At 37.7% G+C, this 20,343-nt stretch overlaps 2 protein-coding genes across 2 annotated transcripts; one reads left to right on the top strand and one right to left on the bottom strand.

Annotated features, from left to right (window-relative positions):
- Nucleotides 1–168: 168 nt before the first annotated feature.
- On the top strand, nucleotides 169–20,230 carry LOC6583377 (CYFIP-related Rac1 interactor B). The gene is made up of 5 exons (XM_002009011.4): nucleotides 169–389; nucleotides 1,502–1,835; nucleotides 15,032–15,295; nucleotides 18,734–18,996; nucleotides 19,064–20,230. Exons 2-5 carry the CDS (start codon nucleotides 1,653–1,655, stop codon nucleotides 19,326–19,328), a joined length of 975 nt encoding a protein of 324 aa, XP_002009047.1. The 5' UTR covers nucleotides 169–389; nucleotides 1,502–1,652; the 3' UTR covers nucleotides 19,329–20,230.
- LOC6583378 (integrator complex subunit 5-like protein) lies at nucleotides 17,104–18,284 on the bottom strand. Its single transcript, XM_002009012.4, has 2 exons — nucleotides 18,120–18,284; nucleotides 17,104–18,041 (listed from the first exon to the last, which is right to left on the bottom strand). Exons 1-2 carry the CDS (start codon nucleotides 18,171–18,173, stop codon nucleotides 17,352–17,354), a joined length of 744 nt encoding a protein of 247 aa, XP_002009048.2. The 5' UTR covers nucleotides 18,174–18,284; the 3' UTR covers nucleotides 17,104–17,351.
- Nucleotides 20,231–20,343: the final 113 nt, after the last annotated feature.

Below are 20,343 nucleotides of genomic sequence, written 5' to 3' on the forward strand. Positions count from 1 at the left end.
TTTAAATATAAATACATCAAAATATATTTATATATCAACAGATAGTTTCGTTTACTCTAATAATGCCTGTACATACCGTTTGTATTTTTCCTAAGCTGCGTACCAATTGTGAAGAACAAATTTGCTTTAGTTTTTTACCGATTTGGTCAGCCTGGCAGCACTAGGAAAGTAAAATTTAGTACGTTTTTAGCTGCCGTTGAGAGAGGTGGTTGCGCGTGTTGTGCGCCGTGTGAATTTTTGTGGTGCATGTTTTTATATTTTTTAAACACAAGCCTTGTGTGTTCGCTTGTGATGTTTGAAGCCTAAATGCATAAGAGCAACCATTAAATAAATTTAATAAAAGGCAGCGAATGCGATACGCGAGTTAACGATTAATCTCTGTGAAAAAGGTGATAAGCGCGCAATTGTCCCTGGTTGTGTGTGTTTGTTTTTTTTTTGTATTCGACGAAATTCATGTTTTCGCTGAAATTCCAATGCAGGAATAATCCACAAATCCACCCTAAAAAACCATTGAGAAATAACAAAACTGTGTGCATATAACAAAACAGATAAGCGCGCAAAATAGCAGCAGCAGCAGCAACTGCAGTTTGAAGTGCGTGACTAGAAGTTACCCAGTACTTCGATTGAATATTAATTTGAATGTAAATTAAGTCTCTATCACCCCAGCTCTATTGCCTGAAATGAAAGAAAACATATGTTTAATAATAATATGGCTTCTCTTAGTGACATATGTTGTAATTTATAGGCTGATATATACATGTCATCTACCCCTTTCTGCAATAGCTGCAGGGTATTCAAAAGAGAAGTGACAGCCAGATAAGGCGATGCAGATAAACAAAGCCTCATTGCGATGACGGTAACACAAATACATGTTCACATACATATGGGCGTGTGTGTGTGTGCAATACAATAAAATTATTAATAAAAGACTCGCGCAAACTTTTGGCTGCTTTTTCTTCTTTCTCGCCCTATTAACTGAAAGGCGAGTGGAGGGCGTGCGGATATCTAAAATGTTTACATGTGGTTGTGTGGCGAGGAAAATTGCCTTTTTCCTACTTGGCGTGAACATTGGCCTTGCGGTGATTGCATGTGTGTGTGTGTGTGCGTAGTTGTTTACTAATTTCGATAAGTTTTAGTTTCGCACCATTTCCTGCGCACAAGCAGCTCTCAACAGAACAAATACACACATGCCCCAGCACTCACACATGCACAGTGAGACACATGGCAAACAGCCTCGGTGCAGATCACCCCCCGCAATGCAAATGTCGTTGTTGCTGTCGCTAGCGTTTGTTAGCCTTCGCCCTCTCTTACTCTCTCTCCCTCTTTCTGTCTGTCTTTTATTCCGTTAAAAAGAACTGTTTACTTTGTCCACTATGTAATCCTAGCAGCTGTTGCTGTCACAATTTATTAACCCTTAGGAGATAGCACGCACAACAGGTGCAGTGCTTCAGCAGCAGCTGCAAATGCCTAATGAATCTCCCCATTCTGCTTTACCTTTCAGAGTGAACAAGTGCACAATAGAGTGAAAAGCAACAAAAAGTGAAAAAAAAAAAAAAAAAAAAATCTATATCAATATCAGAAGAAGCAGAGAAATACAAACATAAAGCTGAATATATTTAATAACCCACATTTATAATAAATTAATTAATAAAATGGGCAAACTGCTGAGTCTGTTGTCACGCGATGATTCGAATTGCTGTGCCGCCAAATCCTACGATGTATTCCTTGATTTTGAGAATGCCGCGCCCACGGATACGGAGCGGGAGGTGTACGATGAGGTGGAGCGCGTGCTCAAGGAATCGGAAGTCGTTCTGGACGAGATACAAATCTATAAGGTGAGTGCGTCATCAACCCGTTTTCAAATAGCACTTCGAACCAGTCGCGGTAATAAGTAGCTAGCGATTAACGAGAACTAATTTCCGATTTTACTATATTCACTAAGGAAAATATTTAAAATTTAGTTGCGCTCTTTTTGCTACCCTCTCAACTGATAAGTTGAAGCGAGAGCGCAATAATCAAATGACAATGTGCGAAAATAACGGGGGGCAGACAATAAATTGAGTATTTAACCTTTGCTAACAGCGTCAACAGTTATTTGATCTCTCTCTTCTCGCGCGCTCTCTCTCTCTGTGTCTGTCTGCAAACTAACGCTCTTTACATAGTGTTGCCAGAGTTTTCGTAAAATTTTCATTGGGCAATATATGCATATTATTTGTTTAGTGAGTATGAATACCAGTAATCTGAGAGAGATCCAGTTGAAATATATATACATATATTACTTTATTCTGTTGCGTCTAAAAATTATGTTATGTTTTGCTAAAAACTGGCAACATTGCCTCAGGCTGACTCATACTAAGCTTATGCGCCTGCATGATCGGATCCCAATCGGAGCCCAATCAGCGCCCAATCGGAACTCTTCATTTCGCTGCTTGGACTTTTGACGTCAGACTCTGCGTTATATTCGCCGCGAAGTTCTTCGGTTCTCTTTTACGCCTTTTCTTTAGGGGGATTACTCATGGACTGCTGTGACGCCTAATGTTTATGTAATTGTTGCTTTATTGTGTTGTTTCTGACCTTTGCTAAGCTGAAATTCGAACTCGAACTCGAGCTCGAATTGGATTTTGGTGTCGTGGTGCGAAATATTAATTGGCTTTCGGCCAAGCTAAATGAAATTTCTGTCCAGAGCGTTAATCAACGCAAATGAACTGGAAAATGTCAACCAAATGAGCTCATTTCCTTTGTTTGTAGGTGTGTGCGTGTATGTGTGTTTGTGTAACGGCAAAAGTGACCACCATACAACAAAGTCGACCTCGTAACCATTTAAAGCCTTTGAAGCTCAAGCCGTGAGTACGGGCGCCCACTCGTCCCCCTGGGAGCTACTTGAAATGCGCTCAATTCTTTTTTCGTGCGCATTTATTTTCATTGCAGTTTTAGTGGAAGCATTCGCGGCTTTGCGCTCCCGCAGACTGTGGGTGAGTGGTTTGGGTGGTGGACTGGTTACAGAAAGGCAATAAACTGGTTATGTGCGCCATGTCTACAGTCTGCTCCCCGATGACTCCTCTCTTAAGATTCCTGACACACAAATCTTTGGCCTGGCACGCTAAATATAGCGAAATATAAAAGGAAAAGCTTCACGTTCTGCACTTTTTGCAGCTATAAATAAAGTGAAAACTGCGCCTAGTTAAAAGAGAAAAGGCGAAGAAGCAATGCATGAAAGATGCAATGCTCTTACAGTCCTAGCGCAATGTAACGATAGAAATGTATATGACAATAAAATACATTGATGTTATCGCATCGTCACTTTTTTTAATCAAGTCTATAATCGACTTGTGGTTGCTATGACAATATTTTGATAAGATATGTCGATATTGATCCAGTTGATAAGAGCGTAAAGTTTATGTTATTGAAAATTAATGTCAACTGCATTAGCTTTCTAGATTAACATTTAAGTCTTGAATAATATCAGAGCTGTGTTAAATTTTGTTTTACTTATTATACGATTTATCGTCTGTTTTGTTGCTGTCATTCTGATAAGAGAAAGAGCACTCGAAGTATTGAGCACTTCTGTAAAAGTCTCTTTCCAATTAGTTGGCGAATCTATCGTAGCGCAAAGTTTTCTATTGTCAACTAGCTATTGTGGTCGAAACAGGCAGACTAAATCAACAAATGCGTCTTTTGTGTGTAATAAATAAAAACAACAACAACAACAAAAGTTGAGGGAAACGCAGCAGTTGCCAATGAATGGATACAACAATAAGTAGTAACTGCGTTAACTAAAAGGCAAGCTCATTGAAAGCGCTCGATGTCAACGACAATGGCAATATCAACAAACACAACAACAGCAACAACAACAATTTAATCAACAACAACAACGACAACTAGAATGACAATATCCGCCAACAACGCGCACCTCTAACAATAATGATCATAAAAATAATATGACAGCTTGTGAAATATAGAACGAGATTGGGGACCCAGATAACAGTTACACAAAATGTGTGCCAAAAGGTGTAAATCCCATTGAAACCTGACGAACTATTTCCAATTAATAAAAGAGTTCGCTCTGTGTCTGTTAATAAAAATATATATAAATATATTCGATCGAGTTATGCAATAGAGCTAATATCTGAGTTGCTGCAGTTCTAACATGTTGTTTCCTTTAAATATGCTACATACGTAATATTTATACCTTCATAAGCATATCATATATGAGCATCAAAGTTTGACTGAATTTAATTTCTGAAACATTTTTTCATATTTTTTCTGGCTATTTTAAAACAATTTTAGTTAAACGTAAAATCAATTTGTAGAATATTGTATGCCGAATAATATACTATAGAGTTGCTGAGATGTTAAACTAAATATTTACATGCTAGGTAATAGATACCAGTCCCACTTATTTAGCTCACCTGCTTTGAGCCATCAATCACCACAATTCAATATATTTATCAATATATGTGTGTCACTTATATGTTGTTAATATTTTGCCATTGACCCTTTAGTTGATTAGCACATAGTGTTAACAGCTGAAATATAAAATGTGTGAATTACTAGCTGTGGTAACCGCAGTTCAACAATGATTCGCATTGCCCATGTATATATGTATGTGCTATATATGTACATAATCCGAGTTCAATGAGTTCAAACGCTAATTGAGTCATCAAACGTGAACGAGCATTAAGAAATTATTTACTGGGGTATTCAAATGCGAAACTTGTGTTGAAATGGAAACAAAGAAACTTATTTCATATCAATGACTCCCATGGAAATTACGATTTATTAATTGATAAAAATAAAATATGATATTCAAATTAATCCCATTATTTAATTAATAACTAATTAAATTAAAATAAAATGATGAAAATATAAAATTCTGAGTAATCAGGAAGCGAACAACTCACAGGAAAACAATATACATACATATATGAATATATAAATCTGATTTATTTTATGGGATTAGTGCGTAACAAGATTCATGGATCATGTTTCTGATAACAACAGCGTCGCTGGTTTTGCCTCAAGTAATCGAAAGATTTGTCGAAAGCCAGATTAGTATCTATTCTAAAGGCAACAATGAGATCCGTCAGTGATTTAAGCTTTTGTCTGAAAACACCCGCAGTGATGTCATGTTTATCAACGTTGATTGACCAGAGAGTCACAGCTGATGTACCTCTTCTAAAATTTGATTTAAAATGAAAGTGACAAATAATTCTGGACGCGTCTGGCGACTAGACATATATGATTGCATATTGAGTATATTCATGTATGGAGTGGTAGGCGTCCTTTAAAATCATCTATTCCCAAAAGTACAGATGAGACAAGAATAAAATTAAAAAATAAATATTCCAAGTTACTCCGAATTATTAATATTTGCATTAAAAATAAAATATTGATCGCCTTTAATAGTAATATATCTAGACTGAACTAATCTACGGCTGTGAGTCTATAATTGGAAATGTTTTTTAGCGGGCTGAAATGATAGACCATGGTACTCAGATTTGTACCAACGCATCAAATTATGCCTTTCTATGCTCATTCCTCAATGTGCATCTACTTAATATCTGTAAAAACCAATACAGTATGAATCTATTATTATGTGGAAAACGGAAGATGTAATATATCTCTATTGATTTTAAAAGTTGTTATAATTAAGGCGGCACTAAATTTTTGTTTTTCTGCGAGGTATTATATATAATAAATCTATGCATCTTTTATCTATGAAAGTGCCACTTTTCTGTTCCCATACTTCCATAGTTCTTCCACGACAACGAAAATTAAAGCAACATTAGTCGCGTTACGGATGATTGTTGATTTATATGTTGTATGTGCAATAATTGATCTTTATTTTCAAAATGTAGTGCAATGTGCTTAGTGACTTTTCTGTCTTTGGAGCGAACTTAAATCGCCTAAATTTTTTGTATTTTTAGATTACTTATAAAACTGAAGACTAATTAAATACATCCAAGTTTCTGAAAGAATTTCATTTTTGAGCGTATATACATCAATTCAAGTTGTATGTCGCCCTCTTCAGTGATAGATAACAAAACGATTTCCATCATAATGAAGTGCTTTTTCTTGCTCAACACAAACTTCGTGTTTTTTTAAGAGCTCTCGTTCCCCTCGGCTAAAGCGATTTAAACGATCCATATATCAAATGCTGCTCCACATATAAATGACAATATAGCCTCATATGCATATGAATAAACAAACACTTAAATGTTTAATGTCTGCTTTACAATGAATGCGACAGGCGGCAGCAATAATCAGAATAATGACAAAATGAGCAGTCATTAGAGACTCTCCCCCTTTACCCTTTACCCTCTACGCCTTAGCCATTGGTCGGCTGCATCCCCATTGGCATTTCCATTCCCATTCACGTTTTCAGTTCCTGTGGCCCCCGCTTAACCAGTTCCACGAATACGTTAAGCGATGTGCGGCCAATGCGAAAAAAAAAATAAAAAACAGAAACAAAACGAAACGAAATTAGCGTCGCGTCGTCGCACTTCCGGTGCTGGGCAGTCGGTTAGCCAGTAAGCCAGTTAGACAGCTGGTCAGTCCGTCAGTCAGCCGATCAGTCAAGCTTTCCATATCATATATATATAAGTAATTACTATAATGTGCGTGCTCAACACGAGTCTCTGCGCATTATTCAAAATTATAATATGCGTTTTGTGGTGCCCTTTAAGCATGTCTAGGCCTCTCTGGATATGGTCAAGCCATCCAAAGCTATTGTCTGCGTTCGTCTGTGTGACAATTCAATTTCCGTAGTCACATTTCACAGTTCGAGTATTTCACACAGCAGTTAACTGAACTGCAGGCTGGTGCAGGGGGTCACCTTCCATGGGCTAAATGACATTTGAATTTATTGCTCAATCGTCGAATGTTTTTAGGCTTCTCTAATTACATTTTAACTAGCCTTATGGCGCATTTAGCCAACCTCTAATAGATTTTCGTAGACCCCATTTAGGCTCAAGTTAGGCTTCGACTTACCATTTAACAATTATTCACTTTCTATTTTACGGCCCGTTTGTTTATTGAGTTTGGGCATCCACTGCGTGGCGTAACGCATGTCTTCAAACTGTTTAGAGACTGTTTATAAGTATATTTAATTCCCTATTTGAATCTCCGACGTCATCGGGTGCACATTAATTGCGCAAGCAAAAAAGAAAAACTCGCTACAAAAACAGTAAAGTAAACAAAAATTGAAACAATTTACAAGCGCAATGCGAAATACGGTCGGTCCATAATTTACTGTTTATTTTTATTTTATACCCTGTACTAAATGTGTACACACAGAGATGGCGCAACAGACTACGAATCCACATATAAATATATATATATAAATTAATGTGCTTGTTATAAGAATATCTTATTTATATATATATATATGTATGTATATAAAATTCTTATTTACATGCGGCAGTTCTGCTTGCATGCAAGCATTTCTTATTTGTTCAGTTTAAAATGGAATATAGAATCTATATATGTATGTATAATAATTTATTTGCCAACAACGATTTCCTTATACTTATATAGGCATTGGTTGTTCCTTATGTACTTATAACAAAGGATTCTTTATATCATCCGTTAATATAATAGATATTAATTAAATATGTATTTACGTGGTATCTAGTATTTGAGCAACAATCAGAGCAATCGCATTAGTTTATTATTATGTTTGTCAGTAATTGCATTTTGCGCTTCAGCCGCCCACTTCCACTGGCAGAGGAAGAGCACTTGGATCAGCGTTGCTGTTGCCGTTGTTGTTGTTGCTGCCTCATTATGCTCTCCTCTCAGGTGGCAATTGATGCGCGCAATTTTGCATAAAATCATTTTGGCCTCAGCGCCCACAGTTTCTGTTGAATTGAAATGGCACTGGAAAGGCTTTTGGTTAACCGAATTCAACTCAATTCAATTGAATAAACCGAGAACGCTTTTGAAAACCAATTTTGATTGCGCCGTCTATGCCTCGATGTGGATAAGCTGAGTCGGGAGTCGCAGCACACATCACACGTGACTTTTGCAAAGCTAAAGATTAGGATTAGCTTCTAAAAGGCTTCTCAGTATGCGACGTCTGCGCTTGTTTGCCTTGAACTTGACGTCTCTGCTGTAATTGTTTTGCTAACGTCTCTCAAGTGGCTCTAAAAATGCCAATGACCATTTAACTTAGTTTGTCTACAGCTGAGTGTTGAGGTGTGTGTGTATATGTGTGTGTGGAAATATATTTCATTCTCTCTCTGTCTCTTACTCCTCACTCTGTCACTTTATATATATGTATGTGTGAGTGTTTCAGTGTCTGGAAAGTGTCTGGCCTCTTCTCAACGTAGGTCTGGTCCTTTTGGGCATAAAAAAAAAACTTTAACTGGCGTATATTTACAAATTCTGAGTGCTTTCTTTTATTACACTTTAACTATTTTATATCTGTATATACAAACATTCATATGCAAGACAGCCACTCCAGCAAATGTCAGTAAGAAATTAAAATACTTTAATACGATGCTTAAATATAATAACCTATAGAAGAGATTTTGTGGTGATATTTATCTTACATATTCTTTGAAATTACAATGATTCTGCAAGGAATTTATTTCATAGGAAAATTAATTTAATAAGTATAGAGAAGAATGTTTGATAGGCATTAAATAAATATTGCTTGACATTTTTAATGTGTTGTTCTGGCTATAACAGGCAGCAGCAGCAGCAGAAGTCGGAATGCACAAGACAGCTGAATGTGAAATGGGCCAGGAATTTTCTTGAGTTTTCATTTTCGATATTCCCATAAAATAGCTCTTGCACATGTCCGCTTGTCGTCAAAGTCAATTAAAATGACAACATTTTTCAGATTTGCCAAGTTAACCCAATTTACAGAAGTCATGGAAAATATGCGATGTATATATGTATAAAAGTATATAAATATATTTAATAGTGATCAATATTAACAAGGCAGCATGAACTTATGCTTTAACTTTTATTTTATATATACATATGTTAGAGTTAGCAGTTGGTAGAGTCTTCTGAATATAGTTTAGGTAAGGATTAAGAGATTTATTTAGCTCTGCCCGTTTGTCTAGTGACTAACTAGAATCTAGAAACATTAAAGCTTTTACATACAGATTATCAGTGGGCATTAAGGCATCAATCAAACTTGTTTCAAATTATCGATCATTTTAACCATATCTAAGAAATCGATAGAAATCAAAGTTGAGGTATTCGCATACCTCTATCTCGCATATTTTAGAACTATTAATCATCCAGCTAAGTATATATAGTATACATAATTTGGAATTTCCCTCCACATTCATTCATTCTGCTTTGGCTCATCCACATTTTTTCTGGAGAACTCCAACTTGATTAGTCTAACTGGTTTCTCACTCTTTAGTCTCTAAGCGAATTCATAACAAAATACTTTTGTAGCCATGACTTACTGACAATATGTATATATGCAAATTGTAACAGAAAAGCTTGTCTATCATATTTCATTTACAATTTTACAAATACTCATACATGCGAATAAATTAATAACGTTCCTTTGCTCTTTTATTATTATCGTTTGGACCCCATATGCCTCTGTCTGTCTTTCTCTCGCTCTATATAGCTCTCTCTTTTGCTCACGCCATTGATAATTGACATGTTTATCTTATCTTTATGACATTGTTGTTGCTGTTGCACTTGGTTGGCTGCTTATTTCGATTATCTTGATAAATTACGACGCTCGTGACATCCAACTGGCGGCATTAAAGCTTTTTTCCCCGTATATATACGCTTGTATTTTTTTGCGTGTGGTTTGAATGGCCTAAAGCCCTTGAAAAGCGCGCTGAAAATTAGGCCATTGTGGTTATTTTAGTGCTAACTGAAATTTACGCACCATTTGCCTGCTTTACATACGAGTTGTACTTAAATTAGCATCTGTTTATTGCGCAGTTCAGTGGGTCCATCGACAGGCCCTTTGTTCTCATGCCCCATGCGCATTATGTATTATTTTTGCCGTGTACTCGGAGCGCAAGTTAATCAGACTGACGGACCCATGGTCATCATCGCCATCATCAGCATCATCATCATCATCATAATGAGCAGCAGCCGTTCATTGGGTGAATGATGCATGTGATTCACTGAGCAGCTGTTTTAGATGCTCTATCATGATGCGTATTATCGCCCGATGTGCCCATACGTATGCCGACTTTCAAATGAATCTTTAATCATTTCGTTACGATTGCAACTATTTATAGCAGTGGGCATCACCTGTGGATTCTGTCGATAGTTCACGATGCATTCTTGTGAAAATCGAAGCCAATTTACCTTAACAGCAATTACAGCCACAACAAAGCCACAAATGCCGCTTCGACACAAGTCGAGTATAGGAGAAGAGAGTGAAGACGCGAGAGTGCGTCTGTAGAGCCCAGAGAACGATCCCAGACAACGATCGACTCGTATGACTCAGACAAGAGCGAAGCTATAGTTGTTGCTGTCATTGTTTCAGTTCTGCTGTTTCTGTATTCCTCCTGCTGTCAGCAGCAGCTATACAGCACAAAGCACAAAGAGAGTTTTGCAATACGCAGACATATGTTGTACTCGCTGGGCTCTCTTGTCGTGTTTGATATGGGGCCATTGAATAATTAAGAAGCCCATGTCAGCGGAAGGCGTATTACAAAGTGAAAAACAGAGTGGGAGAGAGAGAGAGAGACAGGGGGTACTTAGAGTGGGACAACGAAAGCTGTTATGAAATATGTATGATTATATAGCCGTCGTACATACAATGGCGCTTGGGTTGCATCGGATTGAATTGGATTAAGTTATGCTGTGGGGTCTTCCATGGGAAATAATGTCACTGGGCTGTGGCGGCCAAATGTCTGTGGGAGCTGCTGCCACTGGCTAATGTTAATGGGTCTCTCCCATTAACTGTGACTTTCTGCTTAATAAATATAAATTATGCGATTTTAATAGTCATCGTCGGCTGGTTTGTATGTATATAAATCACGCCTTTTCGGCTTCTCATTTTTCCTTAGAATTTGTTGATTTGTTTTGAGTGTGTTTTCTTAGGAAACTCAATTATGGCTGGTAGATAAAGTAATAATCTGGACTAAATTATTTAAAATTGTAGACCTAACAATGTTTGCAATATGGATGTATTATTCAAGAATAAGAACTTTTATTTATTGAAGAAAGTATGTGTGATTTGGCTTAATAGGGATTTCATAAAACTAATATATTGACTCTTGATCAATATGGGAGAGTGTTCTAGCAGCGGAGTGTTGGCTTGGAGATAAAATATAGCTGGGTAAATTATAAGAAACCTGTAAGCTTTTATTTATAAAGCAAAATTTTTTATTTAGTTTAAAATTGCAAAGCAAATTGAGGGAGATTTCTGCAAAGTAATTATATTGATTGTTGTTGTAAAATCAAAAGACAATTGTTTGACTCTTCATGAATAAGTGAAACTATTATATTGGTTCTAAATAAATATATTCGAAATTAATTAAAGTCCATTCACACTTTTGTTTAAACTTGGATTTCGTATAGCCTATGTGTTATATGTATTAAAAATTATATTGGAATAGGGCATTTATTTCTTGCTTCTATATTTCGAACTGCGTTAATCTAGCCAAATTTCTTACTACTCATAAACGCTCAATCTCAGTAATTTAAATAGCAAACTGTTTAGGTTTAGCTCGATAGAGTTCTTGTTGTTCTTGTTATTTAAAAAAAAATTAAATTAAAAAAATCTATTATGTACTAGTGCTGCACAGCTCAAAATTTCCCCTGTAATTATATATAAAATAAATTATTTATTTCAAGTTTTAAGTCCCACATAAAAGTCGTAGCACAGCTGCAATAGGGCCTTATCAAATGGTTTATGTTTGTGCACTTGAAATTTGCAGGCGAGTTGATTACACGACTGTTCCTCTTAACCTTTACGTGTATAATTATCGAGCACAGTAATCGATATATGCTAAGTGAAACATGCAAACGGTTTAATAGCCCCCAACACTGGCTGGGCGAGTGCCATCGTTGGTCTACACATCAAAGTAGCCGCAGCAGATGAAACACTCGTTTCCGCATTGAGTGTAATTTAATTTACAATTAAAATAAAAATAACAACAACAAGAAGAGTAAGAGCAGGAGAAGGCAGCAGCAGCAGCAGCAGCAGCAGCAGCAGCAGCAGCAGCAGCAGCAGCAGCAGCAGCAGCTGCCTACAGCAGGCAGCAGCAGCAGCAGCATCAGCTGCCTACAGCAGGCAGCAATTACAACGCTTTTACTTCTTCTTTTATGCAGAGTGGCTGCAGTTCGCAAAGTTAATTAACTATGTGACGGACGTTATCTGTGTCTCTTTCTCGCACTCTCTGTCCCTCTCACGCTCTTTCTGAATTAGATAAAAACGATTGAGTGCTTGTATGCCGCATTTGCTGTTGTTGTTGTTGTTGCTGTGCACATTAAGTGTTAATTAAAAAAATGAATAAAACTAGAAACAGTTACAAACGAAAACTGTTTCTTAAAAGTCATGCAAGTTCAAGTTTGTTGTGGTTGTTGTTGTTGTGGGTGAAGTGTGAAGTATTCCTGGTAAAATGCATGAAGCAGACACAGCACGTGCTTTGTTATTGGAGCATGTAACGTTTTATGTGATGCTGCAGAAGAAGGCGATGAATCAACAAATGCTGAATAAGTGAGGGGTTGTGTGTGTGTGCGAACTTCCTGTGACAAAGCTGCAAGATGCTGCACGGAGCAGCCGCTGCAGCAGAAACTCTTCTACCTATGGCTAGGCTCTTTGTTTTCGACTTGCACATGTCGCGATGTGAGATAAATGCCTGAAAAATAAGCAAAGGGGCTGAATCAGAAGCACGCCCACACACAAGTAGAAACAATGTTAAACATCTGAGATAGACACACACACACACTTATAAATGTGTATGTATGAATGCAGCAAAGGCACAATCTCAGCCTGCGAATCTGTCTGTCCACATAGCTCAAGCAGGAGCGCAGTTTCCGTTGCTTGGCCAGCCATAAGAGTCCTTAGAGAATCGCAGGCGTAAACGAGACAATACAACAGCCAAGTCAAAAGAATTTACTGTCTCTCTCACTCTGCCCTTTTTATTTCTCTCTTTGTTCCTTGACTTGTTTGTTTGCACGTGTTAAACATTTGTGCAGCTTGAAGTGCAGCAGCCAACAGCTGCCGGTCGCCAAGGACAATTCCAGGCTGCGCGGACAGGTGTAAATGCTGCTTAGCACAGAAGGTAATGCTGCAAGTCAGCTACAGCTGCAGTTCTGGCTTTATGCTCCACCTGGATCCATGTGTTGATTTAGATGCCGACGGTTGCATTTTGATTATGCCAAAGCACTCGTCGATGCACAGCAAGTGTGAGAGAATGTCTGAGGGTAGACCAGACTGCAGACTTTTGTTGATGATATGTGCAGCAATTTAATTACAAGCACACAACATGTGGCAACAAGAGTCCATGTAATTACAGCACAAACACACCTAAAAGGTGCCAACGAACCAAAAATAACAACGCCTCAGTCATGCAGACGACTTAAGTTGGGCTTTTCGGCTTTTGCTTTTGCATCATTGCTATAATTTCGTTATAAATACTATAAATATTTGGTATATATAAACCTAGTTCACTTGCATCGAAACATTTTCTTTTGCCTTGCAATTTGTAATATGAAGTTAACAATTCGTGGGCGTGGCAGTTTTAATGGCTGAAACCAAGAAAACGCTATCAGCTTGCGTGTGAATTATCGATATTTTGTAATTGTTTGCGTTTTTAAAAGTATTTGATTCTTGGGAGAAAAAATGGTTGCAAAATGAAACTGCTGTTCAATTTTATAGTTATTTACTATAATAATACTAATACAGTTAATAATGTTTCTCTTACTTATAAAAATACTAATAGAGTTATTAGCTATAACTCTCTCTCCAGCAATCGCTGGGATCTACAAAAGTTCCCAAAGTATACAAAAATGTATAGAAATGTATGTATACAAAAATGTTCCTAGAAACTAGGAGAAAATGTTTTATTTTAAAATTCTTTTAGTTATTTTTTAATATTGATATATAGTGATATTTCTCTTGTAAAAATTATGTATGTGTTTTGAATTAAAGCAATACTATAAAATAAGTTCATATGTCACCTGCTGTCCATAGTATTTCAATATACTTCTTTTTCATGTTTAAGTAGTTTATAGTACAAGAGTATCTATACAAGTTCATACATAATTTAAATATTAATCTCAACTTCATCGTTATTATTATTGTTTCCATATTACTCTCCTGCCTGACAGTGATCTAACAGTTTAATTCTTTAAACGAATGAATGTGTTTTAGTCAAATTCTATTTCGAAAATTTGCAAATAATATATCATAAATATCGTATTGCAATCTTTTAAACATTTTCCCTATTATCCCCAAGCATTATTTCGCAAAGTAGGAAATGTTGATAGTCAGATTAAACTAAGTTCATACGAGTGGGTTAATTAACTTGCTGATGTGACTAGCCTTTTAGTTGCTGACAGTTTGAATGCAAACTTAACTGTTATTAGTGGCACTTGGCAATGGACATGTGTCGATTAGAGACTGAACTGAAACGCCACTGAAATGAATTGAAATAATCAACGCAATTTGCTGATTGCCTATACGGCAGCAAAGTTTTCAACTTGTACGCGAAATCAACTTTTGCAAGCATGCAATGACCAAGCGTCCATTGGGCTTTGTGTTGTGTTTTTGTTTAGTTCGTTTGCCTTTGGAATCTAGATCATAGAGCGTCGATAAAATCGCAGCGCTGGTCACTGCACGCAGCGACGTCGCAGCGTCGTCATTGTTGCATGTGGCATAGAAATAACAAAATCTGCAGCAACAACAACAACAATGCAGGCTGTGTTGCTGTAATAATAATAAAAAAAATCTATGAAATCTATGAAACGCGGGGAAAATCGTTTATTCGCTTATTGTTTGCATGTCAAGCGAACATTTGACTAGGCCCGGCCAATATTGAATTGAAACAAAAAACTAAAATCATTTTCATGTGTTTGATGCTTGCAGGGAGCCAACAAAGAAATACGCGAAGCCATCGCCGATCCCTCGCCCGAGGTGCAGGCCAAAGCGTGGTCCGCGGTGCTGCCACTGGTCATCAAGCTGAAACGGTGCTACGAGCACTCCCTGGAGCTGGACAAAATAGTGCCCAAGCTGCTCGGCCAGTTGGTGGGCGGCAAGCTCAATCCGACACAGCATCTGGAGACGCAGCAGGCGCTGGTCAAGCAGCTGGCTGAGATATTGGAATTTGTGTTGAAATTCGATGAGTACAAGGTGAGTTACACGACAATCATGTATATACATATGTATGTGTGTGGATGTGTGGGTGTATGTGTGTATGTGTGTTACAACTCTTGCCTAGTTTGGGCATACTTTACGCCCAATGTATAAACATATCGCGCTGCTTCAAGGCGCGTGGGTCAACAGTGTTATATCTTCTTTGACACCAGACCAGACCAGCCAGACCAGACCAGGCAACGTTTGTTGTCGTTTGGCTTACCTTATGTGGGTGCAACAGCCGGTTAAAGTCTTAGCCAAGTCTTTGCCAACTCATTGCGCGCGTGGTTGCATTTTTAATTGACTGCCAGTTTGAACATCCATCCATCCGTCTCTCCGTCTGTCCATCTGTCTGTCTGTCAGTTTAGGTGAGCGCGTGCTGCTGCTCATTGATGAAATATCTTCTACGTTGCTGTATGCTCTGTACAGTGAAGCCTCATTTGGAGCGCACACACGCACTCATTTTAACGGCCTGGCCAAATGTCGGCGCTTCAGTGAGCACGCAAAGCAGAACGTTGTGTGTCGAGGCTGGGGCATATCTCCAGAAAGTCGGTTGAAGCATGTTGAAAAACATTTAACACAGCTCAAAGAATCTCTTGCTTTTCTTTTACACATATCTCTCTCTCCCTCTCTCTGTATCTCCAACCATGTGTAATTGAGCTTCTCTTATTAGACCACACTACGGTAAATCAAATTGGAAATGTTTTGAGCTTGGCTTACTTTGGCATAGAATAAATGAAAATTATATTTATAATAAGTGTTAATATAAAATATTATACATAGAAATGGAAATTTCAAATTATTTATTATAATCTACAGCTCCTGTTTCGATCACCAGAAATAAAATTTACATTTATCGATATTATAGAAATAGGGACAGATATATCAAACAGCTTGACTTTTATTATCTCAAGTATTGCTAGGAACAGACGGAGCTAGATTAGTTTTAATTCGTATTTAAAATATTCAAGTTTTGGGGGCTGTTTAATTAATTAATTAAGCAAATATAGATGAGACTTAACTAAAATATAAGCTAAATATTAATTAATATAAAATTTCACAATCGAATTGAATATGGCCTAATGTAGGTTAAACTCTTAGCTTTTGAGATCAGATATCTAACGTTCTATCGCGTTACTCCCCTCGACAAGACTATAAATGCGAGCTTTGTCGTATCGGAGCGAAATACAAATCCCGCGTTATCCCATTGCGCTTGCTTCCGTTCTGCAAAACTTTTATGAAACTGCAACTGAAGCGAAAGGAGGAGGAGGCAGAGGGCGGGGTAAACGGCGCAGCAACTCGATAAAGTTCAACGTCATTGTTTGATTGCCGTTCATGTCTGCAAATTTGTATGCAGAAGTTAATATGAAGGATCTTGAGAGAGATGATGATGCTGCTGTGTGTTTAAGTATCCATTCACACACACACGCACACACATATATGTATGTATATATGGATAAATGAACATGCACTTGCCTTATGCATTAGCACTTCATATACTTATTTGTAGTGTCCAAACGTGCCTAGCCGTAGCGGAATAACTGTAATAGAAACAGGCATTTCCGTTTCTAGCCAATTGCTGTCTTTTCGCACTTTTGTTGCCCAGGGTGTTGCCCCTTTGCATGCGATTTTAGAGTGTGCCTCAAAGTATGCTACACGTTTTATTGAACCGAATACTGGAAGCAGCGCATAAACGCCAACTGCTCAAGTACAGTGAATGCTCTCTTCATGTAAAAAATATGACTATTAAAAATCTAATTTAACTTTTATTTGTAAATTATTTTAATTTTTTATTTGACTTTATTTTTAATTTATTTTTTATTTGACTTTATTATGTAACATATATCTCAACAATAAATTTTGTATACGGCTCACCCAGCAAGGTTATCCGTGATCCGCTTAGGGGTCGTTTACTGTTTTGTTGTGCTTGGCATGGCTTTGTCAACAATTAAGATACTTGGCACACACGCACTGGCAAATGGTATTTTTGGCACTCTGGATATTACTCAGCTGACCCACTTTAAATAAGGTTTGGAGTACAACCAATTCCTAATCATTTGTCGATGAATGTGTTGAAATATTGTGGCTGCAATCTTCGGGGATATTTGCGCAAATAGTCGGCATAGTGCTTGGCATATTTGGCCTGAAATTCGCGTTGGCCCAGCAACAGAGCAGCTTCATAATAGTTTTCATTGTTTCTGTAGATATTGTTGTTGTTGTTGTAAGCCAGGGAGCGACTGCCTCCAATGCGAACTATTTGGTCTTCTGGTCGTCGGGTATCGGCTACAGTGAGCAGCTCTCGTTGGTCCAGCTCTTGTTGGCCTGGAGGCTGTGTGTAGTAGTAGGCGCCATAGTTGTTGTCATTGTTGTCGTTGTTGTTGTAATTGTGATTGACAGCACGCGTGGTCGGCAGATTATTGTTGTTGTTGTTGTTGAACCAATTTGGATTCGTGCTGTCCGGCTTCACCGTGGCATAGTCCTCTCTATTGTTGTAGTAATTAATGGGCAAATATTGACGTTCCTGCTGCTGAAGTATATTCGCCTCGTCATTGACAACAATGGGCGCACCAGACCACCTGGACTGCACAGGTGCAGAATAGGTCCGACTGTAGGTCAATGGAGCATCGGGATAGCCTAGCCGTTGCAATTGTAGTTGAATGTTGTTGTTTAACGAATGCCCATTATACGTGGGTGATGCATACTGAGCTGATGCCAAGCGAAGCGCCATTAGCGAGACTACGAACTGTCAAGATAGTATTGCACATGCTCAAATTAATCATCTTTGTGTTTAATTATAGCTTTTATTCAAATCTAAACTCACACATTGATAGGCTTTCAAGCTGCCGCTGCTGCTGATCCGCTCTGTTTGCCACATTGTTACTTACTGTTAGAACGATTTATGCTAATAACGTATTTATATAGGTTTAGTGCGCATATATAGTATAAAATGTTGTCATGTCTCGAGCGCTCCCTCAAGGTAAATGATGAGACAGCCGCTAGCTGTCGGGGCGGCTGGGCAGGCGGCAGCTCTCAGAAGTTTTTCTCACGCACGACTCCAGTGCAGCCCTGACAGCTAAATAGAGGCTCAAGCGTCATCAGATGTACTCGAAAATTGAGTTTTGGGCCTGGCTGAAAATTACAACGAAAATTAAGTGCGATTGCGATGTCACGTACTGCAATTAGATCTAAATTAGTCTGGCTTCAATTAAAGTGGGAAGCCAAGCAGTGCAGAGTTGTTAACTTGCAAGAATAATAAGCAGTGAACTGCTTCATATATAATATGTATAATTATTGAAACAAGCAGTGCAGTCTGGACTAAGTAGTCATAAATCGTAATGGTCTAATACGAGGCCAACACACCATTTATCCATGATAATGCTATTCGATTCGCCATACTTCATAAAGTTTAACGAAATTTTCACACTTACTTTGCAGATGAAAACACCCGCCATACAGAACGACTTTAGCTACTACAGGCGCATCGTCAGTCGACAGCGCATCGACTCTACGGAAAATATGCTGGTCAGCACAGAGCTGGCGAATCGTATGTCGTTGTTCTATGCCCATGCCACGCCCATGCTGAAAGTGCTCAGTGAGGCGACATCGAAATTCGTGAATGACAATGCGGACGATGTGCAAAATACGACAGAAACGCTTGGCACAATGGCCAAGGTGTGCCTACGAATGCTGGAGAATCCGTAAGTGGCAATTGAATAACAATTTTCACAAGAATTATTGGAATTGTAAAACTTTGCTGGCTTTCAGAAAACTTCTGCAACAAATTGAGCGGGAGGAGACGCAAATGTTGGTGCTGCGCGTGATGGTCGGTCTGGTCATACTCTACGATCACGTCCATCCGGTGGGAGCGTTTGCACGCGGCGCCCACGTGGACGTGAAGGGATGCGTGCGACTGTTGCAGGCACAGCCAGCGATAAAGGCGGAGCCACTGCTGAATGCCCTGCGCTATACGACGAAGCATCTGAACGAGGAGAATACGCCGAAGAACATACGTAATATGCTAGCCGCATAATGCCGGATGGGGGCGCGGAGCAAGCCAAATCGTTTTGTTTATGTGTAAAATTTGTAACGTTAACTTTGTTTAAAGATTTAAACGGTTTTTATTTATGTAATTAATAGGCTTCTACTACGAGTATATATATATAGAAATGTAATGTTTGAACTGTGTGAGAATTGTTGTGCAGAAAGGAGGCAGCATTTAGTTTAATTTATGCATTTCCAGCATTTGTCGTCTTCATAATAAATAAATATATGTATATTTTTTGTATTGATTGGCGCCTCCTTGAGAAGTTAGGATGCAAATATATCAACAACAGCAACCAGCAACAACAATAACAACAAGAACAACAACAACAATATTTAGCTCATAATCTAGCACTAATATTAAGTAATGAACAAACCTATTGCAAATTGAATAATAAACAAGAAATTAGCGCAAAGTCAAATATGTTAGAAATGAATATCCTAAATTTCAATTTCAACTACTAACCAGAGATTATAAATTTAAATACATTTTTAAATAAATACAATTAGCATATTTTTTGTACATGACTATATATACAATTACAATTAATTATAAACAAAAGGATACCAACTAAATGGCCTAAACCAATAACAAACTGAACCACACGCAGAAATATCGCAGATGCATTTATATTTTCACTTTGAAGAAATTATAAAAAAGAAGATTTGATATATATGTTTAACCTTTGTATGTTTGACTATAGAAGAACGCTGCGCAATAATATTTTAAGATTTACACATAGAAATTTATAAGAACTTGTATTGCAAAGAAGAAAAAAAGAAAAAAATGAAAAGTTGAAGAACAGAAATCAAAACTGCAAAACAAAAATAAACTAAAAACACATATTAAAGACTTGCATGTATTTGCGGTGAGTGAAATGATAATATAAATTATTATATTATATATTATTATACAGGGTATAATGGGGAATATCTATAGCATATTTAATGTAAAATTCTATAACTTTTGATTCAGATTCTCGTACGTCTCGAAGATCTGTAAT

Source organism: Drosophila mojavensis, unplaced genomic scaffold (genome assembly GCF_018153725.1).
Source record: "Drosophila mojavensis isolate 15081-1352.22 unplaced genomic scaffold, ASM1815372v1 contig_74, whole genome shotgun sequence".
Lineage (NCBI taxonomy): Eukaryota > Metazoa > Arthropoda > Insecta > Diptera > Drosophilidae > Drosophila > Drosophila mojavensis.

Coding starts and splice junctions, on each gene's coding strand:
- LOC6583378 (XM_002009012.4), bottom strand. CDS start 18,173: ATGTGGCAAACAGAGCGGATCAGCAGCAGCGGCAGCTTGAAAGCCTAT. Junction 18,042..18,119: donor GCTTGAAAGCCTATCAATGT/GTGAGTTTAGAT, acceptor CTATCTTGACAG/TTCGTAGTCTCGCTAATGGC.
- LOC6583377 (XM_002009011.4), top strand. CDS start 1,653: ATGGGCAAACTGCTGAGTCTGTTGTCACGCGATGATTCGAATTGCTGT. Junction 1,836..15,031: donor ACGAGATACAAATCTATAAG/GTGAGTGCGTCA, acceptor TGATGCTTGCAG/GGAGCCAACAAAGAAATACG. Junction 18,997..19,063: donor CTACGAATGCTGGAGAATCC/GTAAGTGGCAAT, acceptor GCTGGCTTTCAG/AAAACTTCTGCAACAAATTG.